We start from the raw sequence: 16,681 nt of genomic DNA, 5'->3' as shown, positions 1-16,681 counted from the left end.
GAGGGAGGCGGCGGCGCCTCAGACGCGGAGCCCTGTGAGGCAGAGACGCCGCCCCCTCCGTCTCGTTGCCTCTTCCGTGCCTCTGCAGGAAAACTCGAGCGGCTGGCACTCCTCAGCAAGCGGGTGTGCGTGTAGGGCTGGACGTGCCATCGGTCCTCCGGGGGGCCTCTGTTCTGAGCGAGGACCTCTGCCTCCCGCCCACACCCCACAGCCTGGAGCGCAGACAAAGAGCCCTCGTTGGTCCCCAGCCCGCCTGGGGTCATTTCTGTCCACGGTACCGGTGATGGGAGGAGCCCCACCCTGGTGGAGGTACCCGTGTCCCTGCCCCTCAGGCCCCGGGGTTGGCAGCTCTGGGAGTGAGTCAGGGCTGCAGAGCCCTGGCCTGGTTCTCATCCAGGATGAGTGGGGACCGGAACTCCCGGCCTCGCAGGTATTCCTCCAGACCCTGGAAACAAGAAAGTCATGATGGCCTCATATTCACCTCTCAGTCCTTAAGGGGGTACAAATTCACCTCGAGCCAGGGTGGGGTAGGGCCAGAGAGGCTTCCAGCAGCAAGGGTTGGATGCCACTTCTAGACCCAGGCCCTTATGAGACCCTTATGAGGGTAAGCTCAGGCCAGATCTTCTCAGAGGGTTGGGGCCAGCATTCCTCCCTCAGCAAGGCTCCCATAAAGTCTTCCTGGCCAGAACCCCAAACTCTGACCCCACCTGACATCCTCCTGGCCCCTCCAAGACCTATGAGGGCCTCTTGATTCGTCACCCACCCCATGTCCCGGAAGATCCTCTGTAACTTACGAAACTATTTCCCCATAGGTAAACTGAGTCAGATCTTTGACTTTCTACCCCAGCACCCACTTCTCCCAAGCCCCTGCCCCCGATCCTGCATGCCCTACCCCAGAAAGCCCACGTGGGCCAGTGGGCGCTCACCTCTCCAGAGTAGGACACCAAAGGCGAGATCTCACAGATGGCGGGGGGCTCTCTGCTGCCGGACAGGCTGCGGGAACCCGTGTGTCAGCACATGGTCCTGGGCGCATGTCCTGCACTGTGCTTGCCCAACCCCGCTCCCCACGTTCTTCGCTCAGCTATACCCCGCGCCTCTGCACACTCAGAGCCTCGACACCCTGCCCCTGCCCAGGTGACAGGCTCTTATTTAGGCAGGAAAACACCCCTCAGCCCGCAGGCCCCCACACAGCACCTAGGCTGCCAGATTAGGTGGTGGCTGCGGACGCCTGAGGACACAGAAACCTCACGTCCTTTCCTTTGCCAGCCCTAAAGAGGGACCTGCCTTGCTATCTTCCAAATGTCACGCCTAGGTCTTGGTTTCAAAGCTTATGAGTGAGTCAGCAAGGGTGGCAGCCACCCAGCTCGCCCCGGGCCCCGAGCTGACCTCAAGGGGCTGGGCCCCAGGCTGCAGGCAGTCGCTGTATGGCTGGGCAGGGCGCCGGGCCACCTGCACTCAGCATGGCGTGGAGCTCGAGCCCCCGCCGCAGCTCGGACGGCAGCACAGCCCACAAGGCCCTGGGGCCGGGGCCTGGAACCGGACTCCCTTGTCCTTTGGAGGGCATGCCAAGGCCCACACTCACCTGGGCGGTTCGGGGAGCCGGGCCCCACAGGCATCCAGGAAGTGGGCCCCTGCCTGCAGGGCCCAGCGGTAATGCTGCGTGAGCAGGGCACGCCGAGTCGTGGCGGGGTTGTCCCTGGCAGCCGAGGCAGCATTCTTCAACGGAGAGAACTCCTCCTCCCGGGACACCTCAAAGGCCACGAAGCTCCTGTGTGGAAAAGAACTAGTGACCCGAAGTCCTGGCCCAGAGGCCCCGGTCCTGGGCAGGTGAAGGCTGTTCCGGGGTTCCAATGACTAAGTGGGGGTCGCCTCCGTGGAGGAGGCCCCACACGCACTGCGTGCGTCTTTGCCCCTGAGGTCCCTGGGGCTGCTTGAAGTCCTTCCATTCCCACCAGCCAAACGCCCAGATCCTGGGACCCCAGGGCGAGGGCCACATCCCCTGGGAGTCCCCCAGCCACCTGGCCTGGAAACAGCCTCCTAACCCCAGGCCAGGAGCAGACGGAGGGCTTAGGAGGGACAGACGGAGGGCTCAGGAGGGGCAGGGGTGTCTCCCAGAGTACAAAGCCCCACAGATTGCGGCCACCCCAGATGCTGCCAGGCTCACACCGCAGGGGCTGCTTCCTCTGGCCTTCTCCCTGAGCCTGCCTACAGCCCCCACTCCCCACTGCAAAGGGGCGCTCCCACTGTGTCCCCCGCAAGCCTCCACTTCCCGGCCCAACGAGGCCTCAGAACCCACCACCAAAACAGAGAGAGGGAAGAAGGAAAAAATAAATGACTTCTGCCACTAACTTAGCAAACTGGAACACATCAAACACAAACTTCTCCATCTTTATCCCGTTTGGTTTTATCGGCTTTACCGGATTTCCCTCCTCATCCACGTATGGGACCTTCTTCACAGCCACATGCGGCTTCAGCAAGGGCTCAAACTCGCTGGGGACACAGGAGGACAACAGAAGGAAAGACCGTTCAGACGGGATGCCGCCGGGAGCACCATCCCCACCTCTCTGCACACCCAGCCAGGCAAGGCAGCTGGTAGGAGCGCTGGCACTGAGCCCGGTCTCCGGAAGGGCACGGCATCCCCTGCGTGCCCTGCCCGGCCCGAGAGAGAGAGAGAGAGAGAGACAGAGAGAGAGACAGAGAGAGAGAGAGAGAGAGAGACACCCCAGTGGCCACGTCCCCGCCCAGATGAAATGGCAGCCGGTAAGCCACAGGCTAAGGGGTGGTGCCTGCAGGCAACTGCCACGGCATGGGGGGAAGAGCAGGCCGACGTGGCCCCAGAGCCTCACGGCCGCAGCTGCCAGGGCTCTGGGGCCCCTGGCTTGTTGAAATGCAGGGCCTGTCTGCAGCCCAACCCACAGCCCCACTTGGCTCAGGTCACGGTGGGCCAGCCGGCCCCGGTCAGTGCAGGCTGCAGGCCACTCTGGCCAGCACCCGCGGCCACCTGCGGAGCACACCTGCTGACCATCTGGAGGAAGTCTCGGGTGAAGAAGTGGTTGCAGATGTTGCCCAGGCTGTAGAGCAGGCTCCCATCGGGCCCACGAAGCTGCGCAGTCTCGGGGCTGATCTCGCTGTACTCCACCACCTGGGGGACCCCGTCCACCTGGCACACCACACCCACGGGCTCCTCGGGGTACGCCTTTTCCACCACCTGCAGCCAAGGCCCGGGTTGGGAAGGCTGGCTGGGGCGGGGCCAGATGGACGGGGGCGGGGCGGAGGGGGCGGGGCGGAGGGGCGGGGCAAGGCGGCAGGGCGGGCTCACCTTGGCCCCACAGTCTGCGCCTCGAAGCACGCAAAAGCCGATGAAGACGGGGTCAGCCAGCCGCACGAGGATGTTGTCCACACAGTACACGTGCACGAACTCCACTCCCCGACGCCCCATGTCCTCTAGAATCTGGTGGTCTGACAGTGCACAGTACAGCCCCCCGTTGCCATCTGCAGGGGGAGGGGGGACCACTCTGGAGGGCTCCCGCAGGGCTTCAGCCATCTAGTCCCGGGCATGCTGGAGGCAGGGGAGGCCCCTGGGGCTGGACCTTGTACCTGAGGCGGCTCTCCGTCACTATCCAAGTAGCCCTATGGTTGTTTCATGTGACAGATGGGAACCACAGCCCAGAGAGGAGAGGCCCCTCACCCGGGACCACACAGCCTTCAGGCACACGATTCTGGCCTCTGCCACAGTCCTCCCGACCTCTAATTAGCCCCTTGCTCTAGGCCAGGCAGTCCTTCCCTGGCTCAGGGGTGGGGCATACCTGGAGCCATGGCAACCTTGTCTTTCTGCTCCAGGATGGCCCTGCCATCAAAGGTCACAGCAGGTAGCATGCGCTGCTCAAACATGATCACGTTGTTGGGGTCCAGGTGGAAGAAGTCATGCTCCTTGAAGAACTTGGCCGTGGGCCCCAGCGTGAACTCACTCGTCATGATGTACCTTCAAGGGGAGGCAAGGCTGAGCAGGCCAGGGTGCGACAGGGGCTGGCCCTGGAGTCCGGGTCTGGGTGTGGGACAGGGTTGGTGCTACAGGGGCAGGGGGTCATTCTGGGGACAAGGTAGTGCAGAGAAGGCACACCAGGGGATGGTGCAGCGGGTCCCATGGCGCTGGCCAGCAAGCTGCTCCACCCGCTGAATCCGTTCTGCCTGCAGCTGATACAGGGTCTTCCGGCTGGGCAGCCCCACCTGGTACATGCCTTTGGGGTAGGTCACGCCCAGGCGAGTGCCCTGCCCCCCGGCCAGTAGCAGCACGGCCACCTTGTTCAGGGCGATCTGGCGGAAACCTGGAGGTGCAGGGTGCCATGAGGGGGACACCTGGGACCTGCCACACAACCCCCCTTCACCTGAGAGCAAGCCACACTTGGGTCTAGGACTCGAAGACTTCTGACAGCCACAGAACAGAAACTTCCAAATAACATTCTGACCCCCTGTGGGCCAGGGCCCCACCCACGCCGCACCTTGTCCGGACCCATCAGGGGTCCTGATGACGTCCTCCAGGGTTCATTCCCAGCCTGGGTCCTTCAGAAGGAACACCAGGTCAGGCTGGTCAGAGCAGTGCAGTGGGGGCCCTGGGCAGGCTTCCCTCCAGGAGCACCTGCCTCACCTGGGAGGCCACGAGGCCAAGAGTGCACCTGGGCCAGCGCTGATGTGAAAGGGAGCGAGTGCCATTGTGCAAGGCTTCCCCGCGGTCAGTACGCCTGCGGGCTGGGCTGCTGTTTGGACAGGTGCACCTGCACAGAGCACTCTCTCCCGAGGGCAAGCCGCCTCCGGGCGGCTACCACCTTGGCAGCGTTTGGAGCCCCACACCCCAGTCGCGAGCTGCGAGTGAAAGGGGCCTCCACAAAGGAATGAGGCACGCTAAACTCCTCCAAGTACAACCTCTCCGGTCCCCCCACTTGGGGCCGGGCCCCCTCCGCCGGCCAGGCCCGCCCCGCCCGGGACCCCCGCCCCGCCCCGCCTACCTTCCTCCTCCCAGAGCCGCCGCATCTCCGGGTCGCACCGGCTCGCGCTGCCCACGCACTCGGGGGGCAGGGGCCGCAGGCGCGCGGCCAGGTCGGGCGGCGGGCCCGGGGGGTGCGCGCAGGCCGCAGCCGCGCGCCGGCAGTGCTCGCGCAGCGCCTCCGGCTCCAGCGCCCCCAGCTCGGCCAGGAGGGCGGCGCGCGGCCCCGGCGCCAGCTCGGCGCAGAAGCGCAGCAGGTGTTCCTGGCCAGCGCGCTGCAGCCGGGCGCGCACATCCCGCTCCGAGGCCATGTCGCCGCTGTCGGCCGCGCGAGTACTCGTGACCCGCGCGCTCCTACGGGCGTCACGGGACCCAGCGGGCGGTGACGACCCCAGAGAGGCGGGACCAGGGCGCCCCGCCTCGACCCCGCCTCCGAGTGCCCCGCCCCCCTCCGGTCCTGACCCCGCCCCTGTCCGCTGGGCCGCGGCCCGCGAGCTCTGGGGTCTCGCCCGCCCAGGACACGGAGGGGCCGAGTCAGGGCGCTGGGACGCCTGAGGCATAGGGGCCCGGGGCGCCCCGAATCGGGAAGCCCCCTCACGGGATCTGCGACGCCCCTGGCCCGGGCGCGTGAGGGCTGACTTCAGCTCTAATGCACCCCTTTCTGGACCCACAGTCCTGACGGTCAGGACACCCGAGGGGGAGGCTAGGGTCTGTCCCTGCACGTGACCATTTGCACTGACCAAGACTCCTGGCGGCTGGGCTGGGGAGGATAGAGCCAGATCAACAGTAGGCCCCGGCGTCTGGATGCCAGCAAGGACTCCCAAGAAGGCCACCCTGCATCCTTGGGGGCTCCCTCCTTCACATCCCTCCTCCTCATTGCCATGTAACCAGAACCGCTCAGGAGCAGCCCTTCGCCCTGCCATGTTATATTAACTATCAGAGTTTAATATATCTTGCTGTTTATTAAAAAATATATAGATCGATAGATATAGATACCCTGCTGTTTATAAACACCCTTGTGAAAAATAGTGAGTAGCTTTGGCCATTTTGGGACAAAGTTTTCTTCTAGAAATTAGTTTTATTAAGTCTAAAAGTAATACATGCTCAAGGGTAAAACAAATTCAAATGGCACTTTGGGACCTGAAAGGAAAAGTAACATCTCTCTCAGGCCTGCCCCAGCTAACCCCTGTTAAGGCAATTGTGTGTCTTTGCAGGCAGGTTCTGCACAGAGACTCCCACACACCCCCTTCCTGGGTTAGGAAGCAGAGCTTCCCACCGCCCCCCTGGGGGCCCACTCTAAGTCCTGGTGGACCTGAAAGAAGTTATCTTCCAAGGGTAGCCTTAGGCCTGCCACAGGGCCTTTGCACTTGCTGTTCCTCCGGCCTGGACTACTCTTTCCGAGAAAGTGACTTCCTGCCCCACTTTGCCAGGTCTCTACTCATGTGTTGCCTCCTTGGGTAGAGACCCTCCCGGGTCATGTTGGCTCAGAGAGCACCCTCCCATTCGTCTCTGTTCCTTCCTTTCTTTTTTTTTTTTTTTTTAAGATTTTATTTATTTATTTTGAGAGAGAGAGACTGAGAGAGAGAGCACATGAGAGGGGGGAGGGTCGGGAGGGTCAGAGGGAGAAGCAGACTCCCTGCCGAGCAGGGAGCCCGATGCGGGACTCGATCCAGGGACTCCAGGATCATGACCTGAGCCGAAGGCAGTCGCTTAACCAACTGAGCCACCCAGGCGCCCACCTTCCTGCCTTTCTGCATTCTCTGTTGCCCGGCTCCCCCAAGGAAAGGAAACTCCAGGAGAGCTGGAGGTAGTTTGGTTCACTGCTCTGCTCCATCACCTTAGATCATTGCCCAGCACACGGTAGGTACTCAGTAAATGTTTGTTGAATGAATGAATGAGTGTTGGATCCCACACCTAGCTCAGTGACTGGGCCACATCAAGTGTTCAGGGAGTGCTTGCTGAATGAGTGAATGAATCTATGAATGGTCTGCTTCAATAGTTTGTGGTAGTTGAAGGGCACATGTTAGAGACGGAGGGTGAGCGCGGGAGGGAGGGAGCCCAGAAGCAGAGTGGGCTCCGCGCCCCAGGCCAGAGTCCATGGGAACTCTCACCCCCGCACATGTGCCCTTGAAGGCAGGTGTCACATGAACTCAGAGTTCATCTCAGAGAGACCCCCAAATCTCGCTTCAAGATGGGGGGTGGGGCTGATACCAGAAGGGTTTGGACAGTTGAGGCTGGGTAGCCAGAGGCACCTGAAGGGCAAGAGTAGGAGAGCTGGCCCACCTGGGCAGACAGGTGGGGGTGTCAGCGAGGGAGAAGTGAGCAACAAGCTCCTGGACAACCTGGCAAAGGCAGGCTTGTGACCCAGGAATCACCTTTCTTGTGCCCTAGGGCTTCATCCAAAGGGTTCAGGGGAGCCAGGGTCCAGAGGCCAGCATGGGTCCCCGGTTGTTACTACAGGATGGAGACCAGAGAACCTGGCACAGGCACAGGGACTGTGTGAGGCTGGGGACAGAGGGCCCCACCATCCACCTCCAGGGAGCTCCAAGCTGGCACAGTGAGAACATAATTACAAGTGGGGCCGGCACCTCAAAAACCACAGGGGCCCCACTTGGTCTGGAGCTCTGGGAAGCCCCTGGGGGTGACAGCAACACTGAAAGACAAAGCTAGGAAAGTGTTGGGCCAGGCTGGAAAGTGGGGTAGAAGGAGGAAGTGGTCAGAATTCAGGACGGGAAGTACAGGGGACCACGCCCCAGTCCCACACCCGGAGCTGGGACCGACTCCAGTGTCTGCATGCCTTCCACCAGCGCCTAGCCGGGGAAGCCCACCAGGAAGCCCACAGACCGAGGGCCTCCTCCCCCACAGCTCCTGATGCTCTGAGAAGGCCTTGTTCTCTCTGTGCGGTGGGCTCAGGTTCACAGGGGCCTGGCCTGGGTGCTGCTGGCCACGCTGTCCTGCTGTCCTGAGCTGTTGCTGGCACGAACCCCCACGGAGCTGTCTCCAGGCCTCCCCAACCCACCCAAGGGTGGCGTGTCCACAGGATGGGGCTTCCCATGTGTGGGCCACCCACTAAGCCTCCACTGTGGGCCAGACTCATGCTAGGCCATGGGGAGGCCCTGTCCTGCTTCCAGAAAGCACAGGGAGGGACTCATGGGGACAGAAGCACCATCACTAGAAGGCAGCCTCATGCTTTGAAGATCAGGACTATAACTTCCAAGGTGTGGGTCAGGTACCTGAGTGGAGTTTCAAAGGATGCAGAGGGATCAGCCCGGAGCAGACAGGCAAAGGTGTTCCTGGTGGGAGAGCTACCATGTGCAGGGGCCCAAGGTGAGGGACTGCTGGGTACCCTAAGGATGAGGGACCGGGCAGGTGTGCTGGAAGGGGAGTAGGAGGGGGAGATGAACTGCAGGACAAACAGCTTGAATGCTGGGATTTTGGCTGGTTCTGCCACTAAAGGGGAAGGCAGGGATGGATCAGGCTCCATGGGGAAATGCCAGGCTCACAGCTTTCTAGGTCTTTCCAAAATTCCTTACCACAACGGAGCCCCAACTTTGAGGGCTATGAAATTAATAAAGGGAAGCCTCATTTAGAATGGAGTCAGGAAGCCCTGACCGGGGGAACTCTCCTGAACATAGCACCTGTCCCAGCTGACCTCACATTCCTGGGCAGGAAGAAATTCATTTTACTACCCTAACAGGAGGAAGTTCTCTTCTTGAAGAGACAGCAGACTAAGCTCCAGCCCCCTCCCAGACTGGCCAGACAGAAGGATGGGATCCTGGCTGGAAATGAAGCAGGGGCCGCTGGGGACACAGGGCTGCCGGCTGGGCTGCAGAGGCTGTGAGAGTCAGGGAGCCGCTGCAGGAAGTGTCCAGCCAGAGGAAGAGGCTGGGGCAGAGGACTTTGGAAGCAGAGGAGAGCGGGTCACCAGATGGAGATCTGGGGACACAGGAAAAAGTGGCTTTGTCCTGCAGTAGGCAGGAAAGGCCAGGCCGTCCCCAGGGACAAGGGGAGGAGCCAGCAGCACTGTGGACAGAGAGGCCTCTGTGACGGGAAGCGCCCAGCTGGCTGGAGCCCACGATCCTCTTGGGACTTTCCCGGTAAATGGGCCCCAGAGTCGGGGTGCCTGGGCCAGGGGACCCCGAGTAGGGGGCGAAGAGTCCCCAGGGGAGCCAGGCGGAGAAGGTAAATCCCTGGAGCAGGTGTGCTCCCCATCCTTACCCCCACGAGGCCACCGGGGACAGGTTTTCCGTAGGGCCCCAGGCCCCGCCCCTCGGAGAGGGCCGAACCGCCGCGAGAGGGCTGCCGGTGGCGGGGGGAGCAGAAAGGGGTCCGCTCGGGTCTTTCTCCCCCACCCGCGAGGCCGAGGGGGGCCGAGTTGCGGGACCCCGCCCCCCCCCTCCCCGCCGGTCCCGGGCCGCTGCGCATCCCCGGCCGCAGCCGGCACGGCGGCGGGAGCGCGCGGGGCGGTGCCCTCGGCGGAAAATCAAACCGGGCTGGCGGCCTCTCAGCCAATCCGGGAGCAGACGGGCCGGCTTCGGCCAATGGCCGCCGCGAATGCTAATGAGCGCTGACGCCACGAGGAGGGTCCATTCAAAAAGTCGCAGCTATTGTCGCGGCGCGTTGCGCGCGCCGGCCGGGCCCCGCCGTCGGGCCGCGCGGGGACGGAGCCGGGGACGGAGCCGGGGACTGAGCCCGGCGGCGGCCGCCCATGGCCGGAGCCGCGATGGCCGAGCCGGGCCGCGGGCCCCCCGCCGCGCCCGCGCCCGGCACCGAGGGGCTGCCGCGCGCCTTCCTGCAGAGCCTGCGCACCCTCTTCGACATCCTGGACGACCGGCGGCGCGGCTGCGTGCACCTGCGCGAGATCGAGTCCCGCTGGCAGGGCGCTGACGCGCGCGAGTTACCCCGCGGCGTGCTGGAGGGCCTGCGCCAGGTGGCCCCGGCCAGCGGCTACCTGACCTTCGAGCGCTTCGTGGCTGGCCTGCGCACCTCGCTGCCGAGCGCCGACGGCGGCCCGCGGGGCCAGGCCCGCGCCCCGGCCCGGGAAGGCTGCCCGGCGCGGCCCGGGGTTCAGCAGCCGCCGCCGCCGCCGCGCCTGGTGTTCGCGCCGGCCGACGAGCCGCGGACGGTCCTGGAGAGGAAGCCCCTACCCCTGGGCTCGCGGTCCCCGCCGACCGTCCCCGGCGGCGCGGCCCGGAGCCTGGAGAAGCTGTGCGGGCCAGCAGAGGCAGCGCCCGGTTCCGCGGAGCCCGAGCAGCCCCAGGGCGCGGCGCTGGAGCGGAGCCCGAGCGCGGACTCTGGTGAGTGCGGGGCGGCTTCCAGCCCCGCCTCGTAGCTGTCCGCCCCCCCTCCCCCGACCCCCGCGACCTGCGCCTCTCCTACCGCGGGGGACGGGGGCGGGCAGCTCTAAGTGGCCCCAAGGGCCGACAGCGCCTAGAGGGAAGGGGCCCTCTTGTCTTCCCCGGTGTGCTCCGCGGCCGGAGGCAGGCCAACCCCTCCCCCGCCACCGTGGGAGGCTACCAGGGCCAAGGGGCGGGTGGGTGACTCCAAACTCCACCAGGAAGTCGCCCTACCCGGCCTGAGCTGAGCACTGGGGATTCCTGCCCCACACCTGGGGACACTAAGGCCCTCAGTCGCATCTCTGATAACAGCCTAGGCAGAGGAGTTTCCCTCTAGTGCAGAGGAGAGAGGCTACCCCGACTGAGAGGGGCTCTCTCTGCCTTTTTGGGTGCTTAGTTTGGCAGCTCCACCAAGAGGGCTGGGCCCACTGCCCCCAGCACCGAGGCCGGTGGAGGTGTCCCAGGAAGACCTGGCCTGGTTGCCAGGAAGAGTCAAGTGGTGGGTGGGTGGGTCTCCAGCCCAACTTCAAGGCCTGCTGGGCTGACACCAGGGGGAGACCCAGACGCAGCCCCCCGTGGGTGGTCAGCTGGGTCCTTGCCTGGCTTCCAGTCCAGTTGGCAGTGACAGGAGATGGCTGAACGACCCTGGTGGGCCCCTCTAGTGTCTGCTCTGGGAATAGCAGCTGCATTATGGATCAGGGCTGGGTCCAAACCCCTCAAGGCATTCAGCCTGCATGCCTGCACCCCTGGGCACCCCTCTGAGGATGGACGCAGGGCTGGGCAGGTGGCTAGTGCTCCCCATGGGGCAGCTTTAGGCTCAGGCCAGCCTCTCACTGTCACCTTTACAAGCAGAGGCCCAGACAAGAGGCATGGCATGTGTGCGGGGTGCCAAATGTGGAGCTCCAAGATCCCCTGGCTTCCCAGGAAGAGAAAGGCCCCATACCACACAGAGCCCCCCACCCCGAGACCCAGGCCCCCCTTCTTTGGCCCTGATGGAGCTCAGTGCACCCAGGCCTGCCCTGGCCCAGCGGGTACAGGCTGCTCGCTCAGGCCTAGACGGGGACCGGGCTCCCTGCGCCTGCTGGTCATCCAACTGAACACCCAGTGTGCTGTCATCCGGGAATCTGGGAGCTGCCCCCAGACCAAGCCCAGGTGTTCTGGGGTTGTTCCCTGCCCCCCGGCCTCCCTCTGCTGTATCTTCTCTGCCAGCCATGTAGCACGGGCAGGTTGGGACGCGATCACTGGGCTTGCTTGGAGCCTGTCTGCTAGGGCTGGCCGGAGGCCTGCCCTGCCACCTGGTGCCAACCCTGTGGACATGTCCCCTTCTTGCATCACCCCCCGCTCCCCTTTGCCAGTGCCAGGGGCCTAGCCTGTGAGGCTGAGCCTGGTGTGGGGGATAGGGCTAGGGAGCCAGGGGAAGGTGATTTCCTCCACACCTGCACCCCACTCCTCCCCTCTTGTGTTGCCCTGCATACACTCCCCATCCCCCAGGGAAGCCAGCTGGCCCCGCTGGCTTTTCACCCCTAAGCCGACTCCGCCACAGGTGGATGCCTGAGCCATAGAAACTCATAAGTTCTGCGCTGAGCGCGGTGTTTGCACGTATGTGTTGGCCCGACTTTGTTTTATCCTTCCTGGGAAAAGTTAGGTCTGGGCCAACTGTGCCCTCCCATTTCACCTGCCCCACCTCCTGCCACCCTTAAAGGCCCTGGCAGACAAGGAGAGAGAAGCAAGGAAGCCCGGGGCCCTGCTCACTCACCCTATACCTAGCCGCCCTTGAGCCCCTGCGGTGTACCCAAAGGGCTCTGTGCACAGGGGATGCCCAGACAAAATGGGTAAAGCCCTTGCCCTCAGGGCACTCATGCTGGGGCATGTGTGTGGGCACACGCATTTGTGTTGTGTGTACAAACATGCAGCCTCAAGGACCAGACAGCCCTCCCCAAGATAGGGGTAAGGCGAGTTGGTGGGGGTCAAGTGGGGAACCAGACCCCACAGAGGCAGTGTGTGCAGGGCTAGGCGGTTGCCCGCGCCCCCGGAATGGGTTGAGATGGGGCGCATCCATGCAGAGGCTCCGAACTGCCCACGACCCCAGAGGCATGTCGGCCTGGACACCCAGCTTTGCATTACCAGGCTTGGGGTGGGGGGCATTGAGCTTGACTAGGCAGGCCTGGAAATGAGCCAGGGCCTTGCCTCTCTCTGCAGGTGCACTGGCCTGCAGGCCCCGGGAGCTGGGCCTGGGCGATGCCCGTCGGGCCCCCCGTGCCCGAGGGGAACGTCGCAGACACACCATCACCAGCGGTGTGGACTGTGACCTGGTGAGTGAGGGCTCTCGGGGATTCTCCATCTTGCCTGGGATTGCACTTGGCCCCCACGCTTGGTCTCCTGGACCACCCCTCCACCTGGGAGGTAGCAGCCAAAGCTGGGTCCCAGGGGCTGGAATGTCAGTTAATTACAAACATGTCTCCCCATGCGGGCTTGAACCCGCTTGAGGGATGGCTCAGGGCCAGATGAAGTCCTTTAGAGAGAAGCAGCCTGGGTGTGCCGTGGCATGTGGAGTGGGCACGGCCCCTCCCCAGAACGGCCCCACACCAGCCGGCTTCATGACCTCCCCTTCGCCAAGTTAGCCCGGCTCACCGGCTGCGTGCACACCGCTTGCCCGAAGGGGAGCTGCTGAGCTGGGGAGTGTTGCCTGTGTTCCCCAGGGGCAGGCTGCGTGGAGGGCCGAGGGAGGGCCGTGTTCTGGGGGGCTGTGCTTCCCGGCACGGGCGCGGGCAGGTCGGTGCCGGCGTGGGGTGGTCTGTGGGCCGTGGCTCCGCACGCACACATGGAGGCCCGCGCAGGCGAGCACAGTCTGCGTGCTCACTCGCGCGTGTGCCCCCCACGGGGCAGCTGCAGCAGATGCGGGAGCTGGAGCAGGAGAAGGAGGTGCTGCTACAAGGCCTCGAGCTGATGGCGCGGGGCCGTGACTGGTACCAGCAGCAGCTGCAGCGCGTGCAGGAACGCCAGCGCCGTCTGGGCCAGAGCAGGGCCAGCGCCGTGAGTGACGCCGCCCGAGGCTGGGCTGTCCCTGTCCCTAGACACAGGCAGCACCCCCAGGGCGGCACAGGACGGCCCTATTCCAGGGCACATGCCCTCCCCCAGGGTGCTGGGACCCCCCACACACACACCCTAGGGCAGAATCCCCCACCAGCAACGCCGAGGGCTCCCTGTCTGCTCTAAGCAGTAATCTGGGGGGACAGAAGCGCCACCCGTGAGGACCCCCCTCAAGGCACGGTGGCTGATCTCTGGCTGGTCCTGCTCGCTGACCGTCCCCTTTCCTGCTCTCCTCCCAGGACTTTGGCAGTGAGGGGAGCCCCCCCCCCACTGGGCCGGCTGCTGCCCAAAGTACAGGAGGTGGCCCGGCGCCTGGGGGAGCTGCTGGCTGCAGCCTGCGCAGGCAGGGTGAGTGCCCCCCAGGCCGCCCAGCCCCGCAGAGGGCCCGTGCCCAGCGTGGCGCCACCCCTCACCCTGTGCCCGGGAACGCCAGGCCTGCCTGACCATGCCCTCCCGTAGGCTCTGCCCTCGTTGTCCTCGGGGCCCCCGTGCCCGGCCCCGGCCCCCGCCTCGCCCTCAGCCCCAGGCTGGCAGCAGCAGACCATCCTCATGCTGAAAGAGCAGAACCGGCTCCTCACGCAGGTGAGGAGCAGGGAAGGGTGGGGGTGGGGGCTGGAGGCCTGGTGGGCCCTGACCGACCTCCCGCCTGCCCAGGAGGTGACCAGCAAGAGTGAGCGTATCACACGACTGGAGCAGGAGAAATCTGCCCTCATCAAGCAGCTGTTTGAGGCGCGCGCCCTCAGCCAGCAGGATGCCGGGCCCTTGGACTCCACCTTCATCTAGCTGGCCGTGGGCATGGACACAGCCCTTAGGGCCTGGCCTGGCCGTCAGCCCGGGCAGGTACCTCTTTGAGCCCCACTTAGGCTGAAGACCGCCTGACTGGCCCTGGACACAGGTTTCTTCCTCTCTTGCATTCTGGGCTCCCCCAGGCCCCCCAGGCCCCCTCAGCCCCAGGTGGAGCCAGCGGGTGGGCTGTGGGCCAGAATGTGCCGTGGCCCCGGACACGGACTCGGTCCCAGCCTTGGGGGGCTAGACCGGGGTGGGGCTTCATGGTGCTAACATAGCGTGAAGCTGCTACTGCTGCCGCCAGTGGACAGTGGGGGGCCCCCCACGTTTACCAGATCTCAGGCAGCTCTGGGCAGGCGGGGTTTACGCTGGCCTGTCCTCTCTGACCTGGGGTCTCCAGTGAAAGGTACTGGTCCCACTAGGCTGCACTTCCGGCCGCGGCCAGCAGAGGATGCTCGTGCACGACAGCCGGAGCCGCCCGGCAGCGGCCACTGCGAGGTCTCCCCTGGGGAGGGCTCTGTCCCCACGAGAGATGTCAGCATGGGCCCCCCAGGGGTGCCCCCCAAGGTTCCTTGTAGGCCACGCACCCCCACCGGGGCCTACCCCACATGATTCAAGGTTCCCAGGTGTAGGGACCCCCCACACCCTCCCTGTCCCCCCCCAGCTCGGTGTCAGACTTGGGCCGGCTCAGCCACAGAGCAGGAAAGCCATGGGGTCCAGGAAGAGACGAGGCAGGGTCCTTGTCAGGGACAACTCCCCACCCCTGCACCAGGCCTCCCCCGAAGGGGGAGCCTCCACCCCACAGGGACTCGCCTCCCACACCGAGGACAGGACATCACCGTTGGGTTGTGCGGTGGGGGGGCCCCAGGCATGGGGTGTGAGACCCCATCAACCAGGAGAGTTTGGGCACGTGGACTCCCACAGCCCTGGAGGGTGCCGGCGGCAGAGGAGGGGTCCGGGGTGAGGGTGGCTGGCTGCCGGCCCCAGCTCTGAGTTCCCCACGCTGGGCTTGCAGACGGTGAGGGGGATTGTCCTGAGTCAGGCCCAAATCTGCGCAGCATGCAAGCTGCCCTCCTCGGAGGGTGGGGTGGGCTCTTCTGGGGAGCCCAAGAACCCCCAGGTCTAGACCCACACAGGCTCTGTGGGAGGGGAGCCAAGAGGGGAATGGGGTCTTGAAGAGTAAGACAGGGCCCCCAGCACCCACTGGGACATGCAGGGCAGTGGCCACCCCGGAGAAATCCTCCCGATTGACAGTTTGGGACCTACCCACCAGGAGCTCTTGGATCTGCTCTCCCCCCCTTCCGTCCCACGTCCTCCACACCTGACCCTGAGCCCACCCTCTCACTGGGAGTCTCTGCTCACAGGTCCTCCAAACGCAACCCGTGACATTTCCAAAACTGAAAACTGTACCCCGCCCCCCCCACTCTTGATCCTCCCGTGACCCTATTGCTCAGGGCAGCCCCTGGGCTGAGCCTCTACAGCCTTTCCCAGGCCCTGCCAGGAGCTGGGCTGCAGCCGGACGGCCAGCCTCCCGCCTCTGGTCTTTGCAAACGGTGTTCCATCTGCTAGAACACCCCCTCCCTGCTTCACCTTGCTCACCCCTACCCAGCCCTCCACGACAGAGTGAAGGAATCTGAGGAAGCCATTACAGTGGAGGAGGCAGCCATGTCCCCTGGGGCGTCTGCCCCGCCTGGAGGTTCTGCATTCCCTCTGCTGTCTTCACACAGACAACACGGTGTCCGCCCCAGCTGTCTTCCACCAGGAGACCTTCCGCAGGAAGCGCCCCTTCACTGCAAGATGAGCTGGCTACGTGGAAGGCAACTCAGAGAAGAACCCCCCTTGTCCTCAGTGCTCTACCCAGGCTGTAAACACATGTCCTCTTTGTTTGCAGTCTGAAACCAGGCTACCTGTGGGCCCTAGACACCTCCAGGGAAGAAGTTTAAGTGGCCCCAGGTTGGCAGGTCCCGGTCAGGTGGCAGAAGCAGACCCATCCTCTGCAAAGCACTAGTAACATTTGGGGCTGAGTAAGTCGGGGGCGGGGGGCGCTGTCTTACGGTGTGATGTTGATGTTCACACCCTCGGTTGTGACAACTAAAATGTCTCAAGAGGTTGCCAGATGTCCCAGGGGTGGTGGTGGTAGAAACATCGTCCCTGATTGAGAATCACTGCCCCAGTGATTTCATGTAGGTCAAGTCCCAAGGAAAATGAGCACCTCTACGTTAAAAAGCTTTTTCACACACACCAGGAGTGCACCCACCACGACAGCCAGCAGAAAGAACAGATTCCACAAAAATTTAAGATATTGTAATTATCAGAGAATATACAATAACTTTTATATGTCTGAAGAAATAAAAGATTCTTGAAAATATAAACAAGGAATAGTCTTCATAGTTTCTGATTCTGTGAAAGCATAAGCTTTTGGTCTATAAAGATGAGCAATAAAGCATGAAAAAGCAAACAACCTATAGAAATAAAATGGAAATGAGAA

General features: G+C 63.7%; 2 protein-coding genes across 3 annotated transcripts; one reads left to right on the top strand and one right to left on the bottom strand.

Moving 5' to 3' along the window:
• Window positions 1-9: 9 nt before the first annotated feature.
• Window positions 10-5,342, bottom strand: UAP1L1 (UDP-N-acetylglucosamine pyrophosphorylase 1 like 1). 2 transcript variants are annotated; one of them, XM_032398903.1, is made up of 10 exons: window positions 5,004-5,342; window positions 4,121-4,325; window positions 3,807-3,982; window positions 3,320-3,492; window positions 3,015-3,208; window positions 2,350-2,490; window positions 1,583-1,768; window positions 927-993; window positions 314-445; window positions 10-212 (listed from the first exon to the last, which is right to left on the bottom strand). In XM_032398903.1, exons 1-9 carry the CDS (start codon window positions 5,290-5,292, stop codon window positions 362-364), a joined length of 1,515 nt encoding a protein of 504 aa, XP_032254794.1. In that variant the 5' UTR covers window positions 5,293-5,342; the 3' UTR covers window positions 10-212; window positions 314-361. The 2 variants fall into 2 exon arrangements, with proteins under 2 accessions (XP_032254794.1, XP_032254792.1); XM_032398901.1 differs by having other exon boundaries at window positions 10-445.
• A 4,347-nt stretch (window positions 5,343-9,689) lies between these two features.
• SAPCD2 (suppressor APC domain containing 2) lies at window positions 9,690-16,533 on the top strand. The gene is given in 7 exon segments (XM_032398846.1): window positions 9,690-10,278; window positions 12,517-12,629; window positions 13,204-13,350; window positions 13,647-13,667; window positions 13,669-13,755; window positions 13,867-13,989; window positions 14,062-16,533. Coding segments are annotated over 7 exon segments (1,209 nt in total). The 3' UTR covers window positions 14,191-16,533.
• The last annotated feature ends 148 nt before the right edge of the window (window positions 16,534-16,681 follow it).

Source organism: Phoca vitulina, unplaced genomic scaffold, assembly GCF_004348235.1.
Source record: "Phoca vitulina isolate PV1807 unplaced genomic scaffold, GSC_HSeal_1.0 scaffold121, whole genome shotgun sequence".
Classification (NCBI taxonomy): domain Eukaryota; kingdom Metazoa; phylum Chordata; class Mammalia; order Carnivora; family Phocidae; genus Phoca; species Phoca vitulina.
The sequence above is the reverse complement of the archived record's forward strand: the minus strand, read 5'-3'. Positions and strand labels throughout refer to the sequence as shown.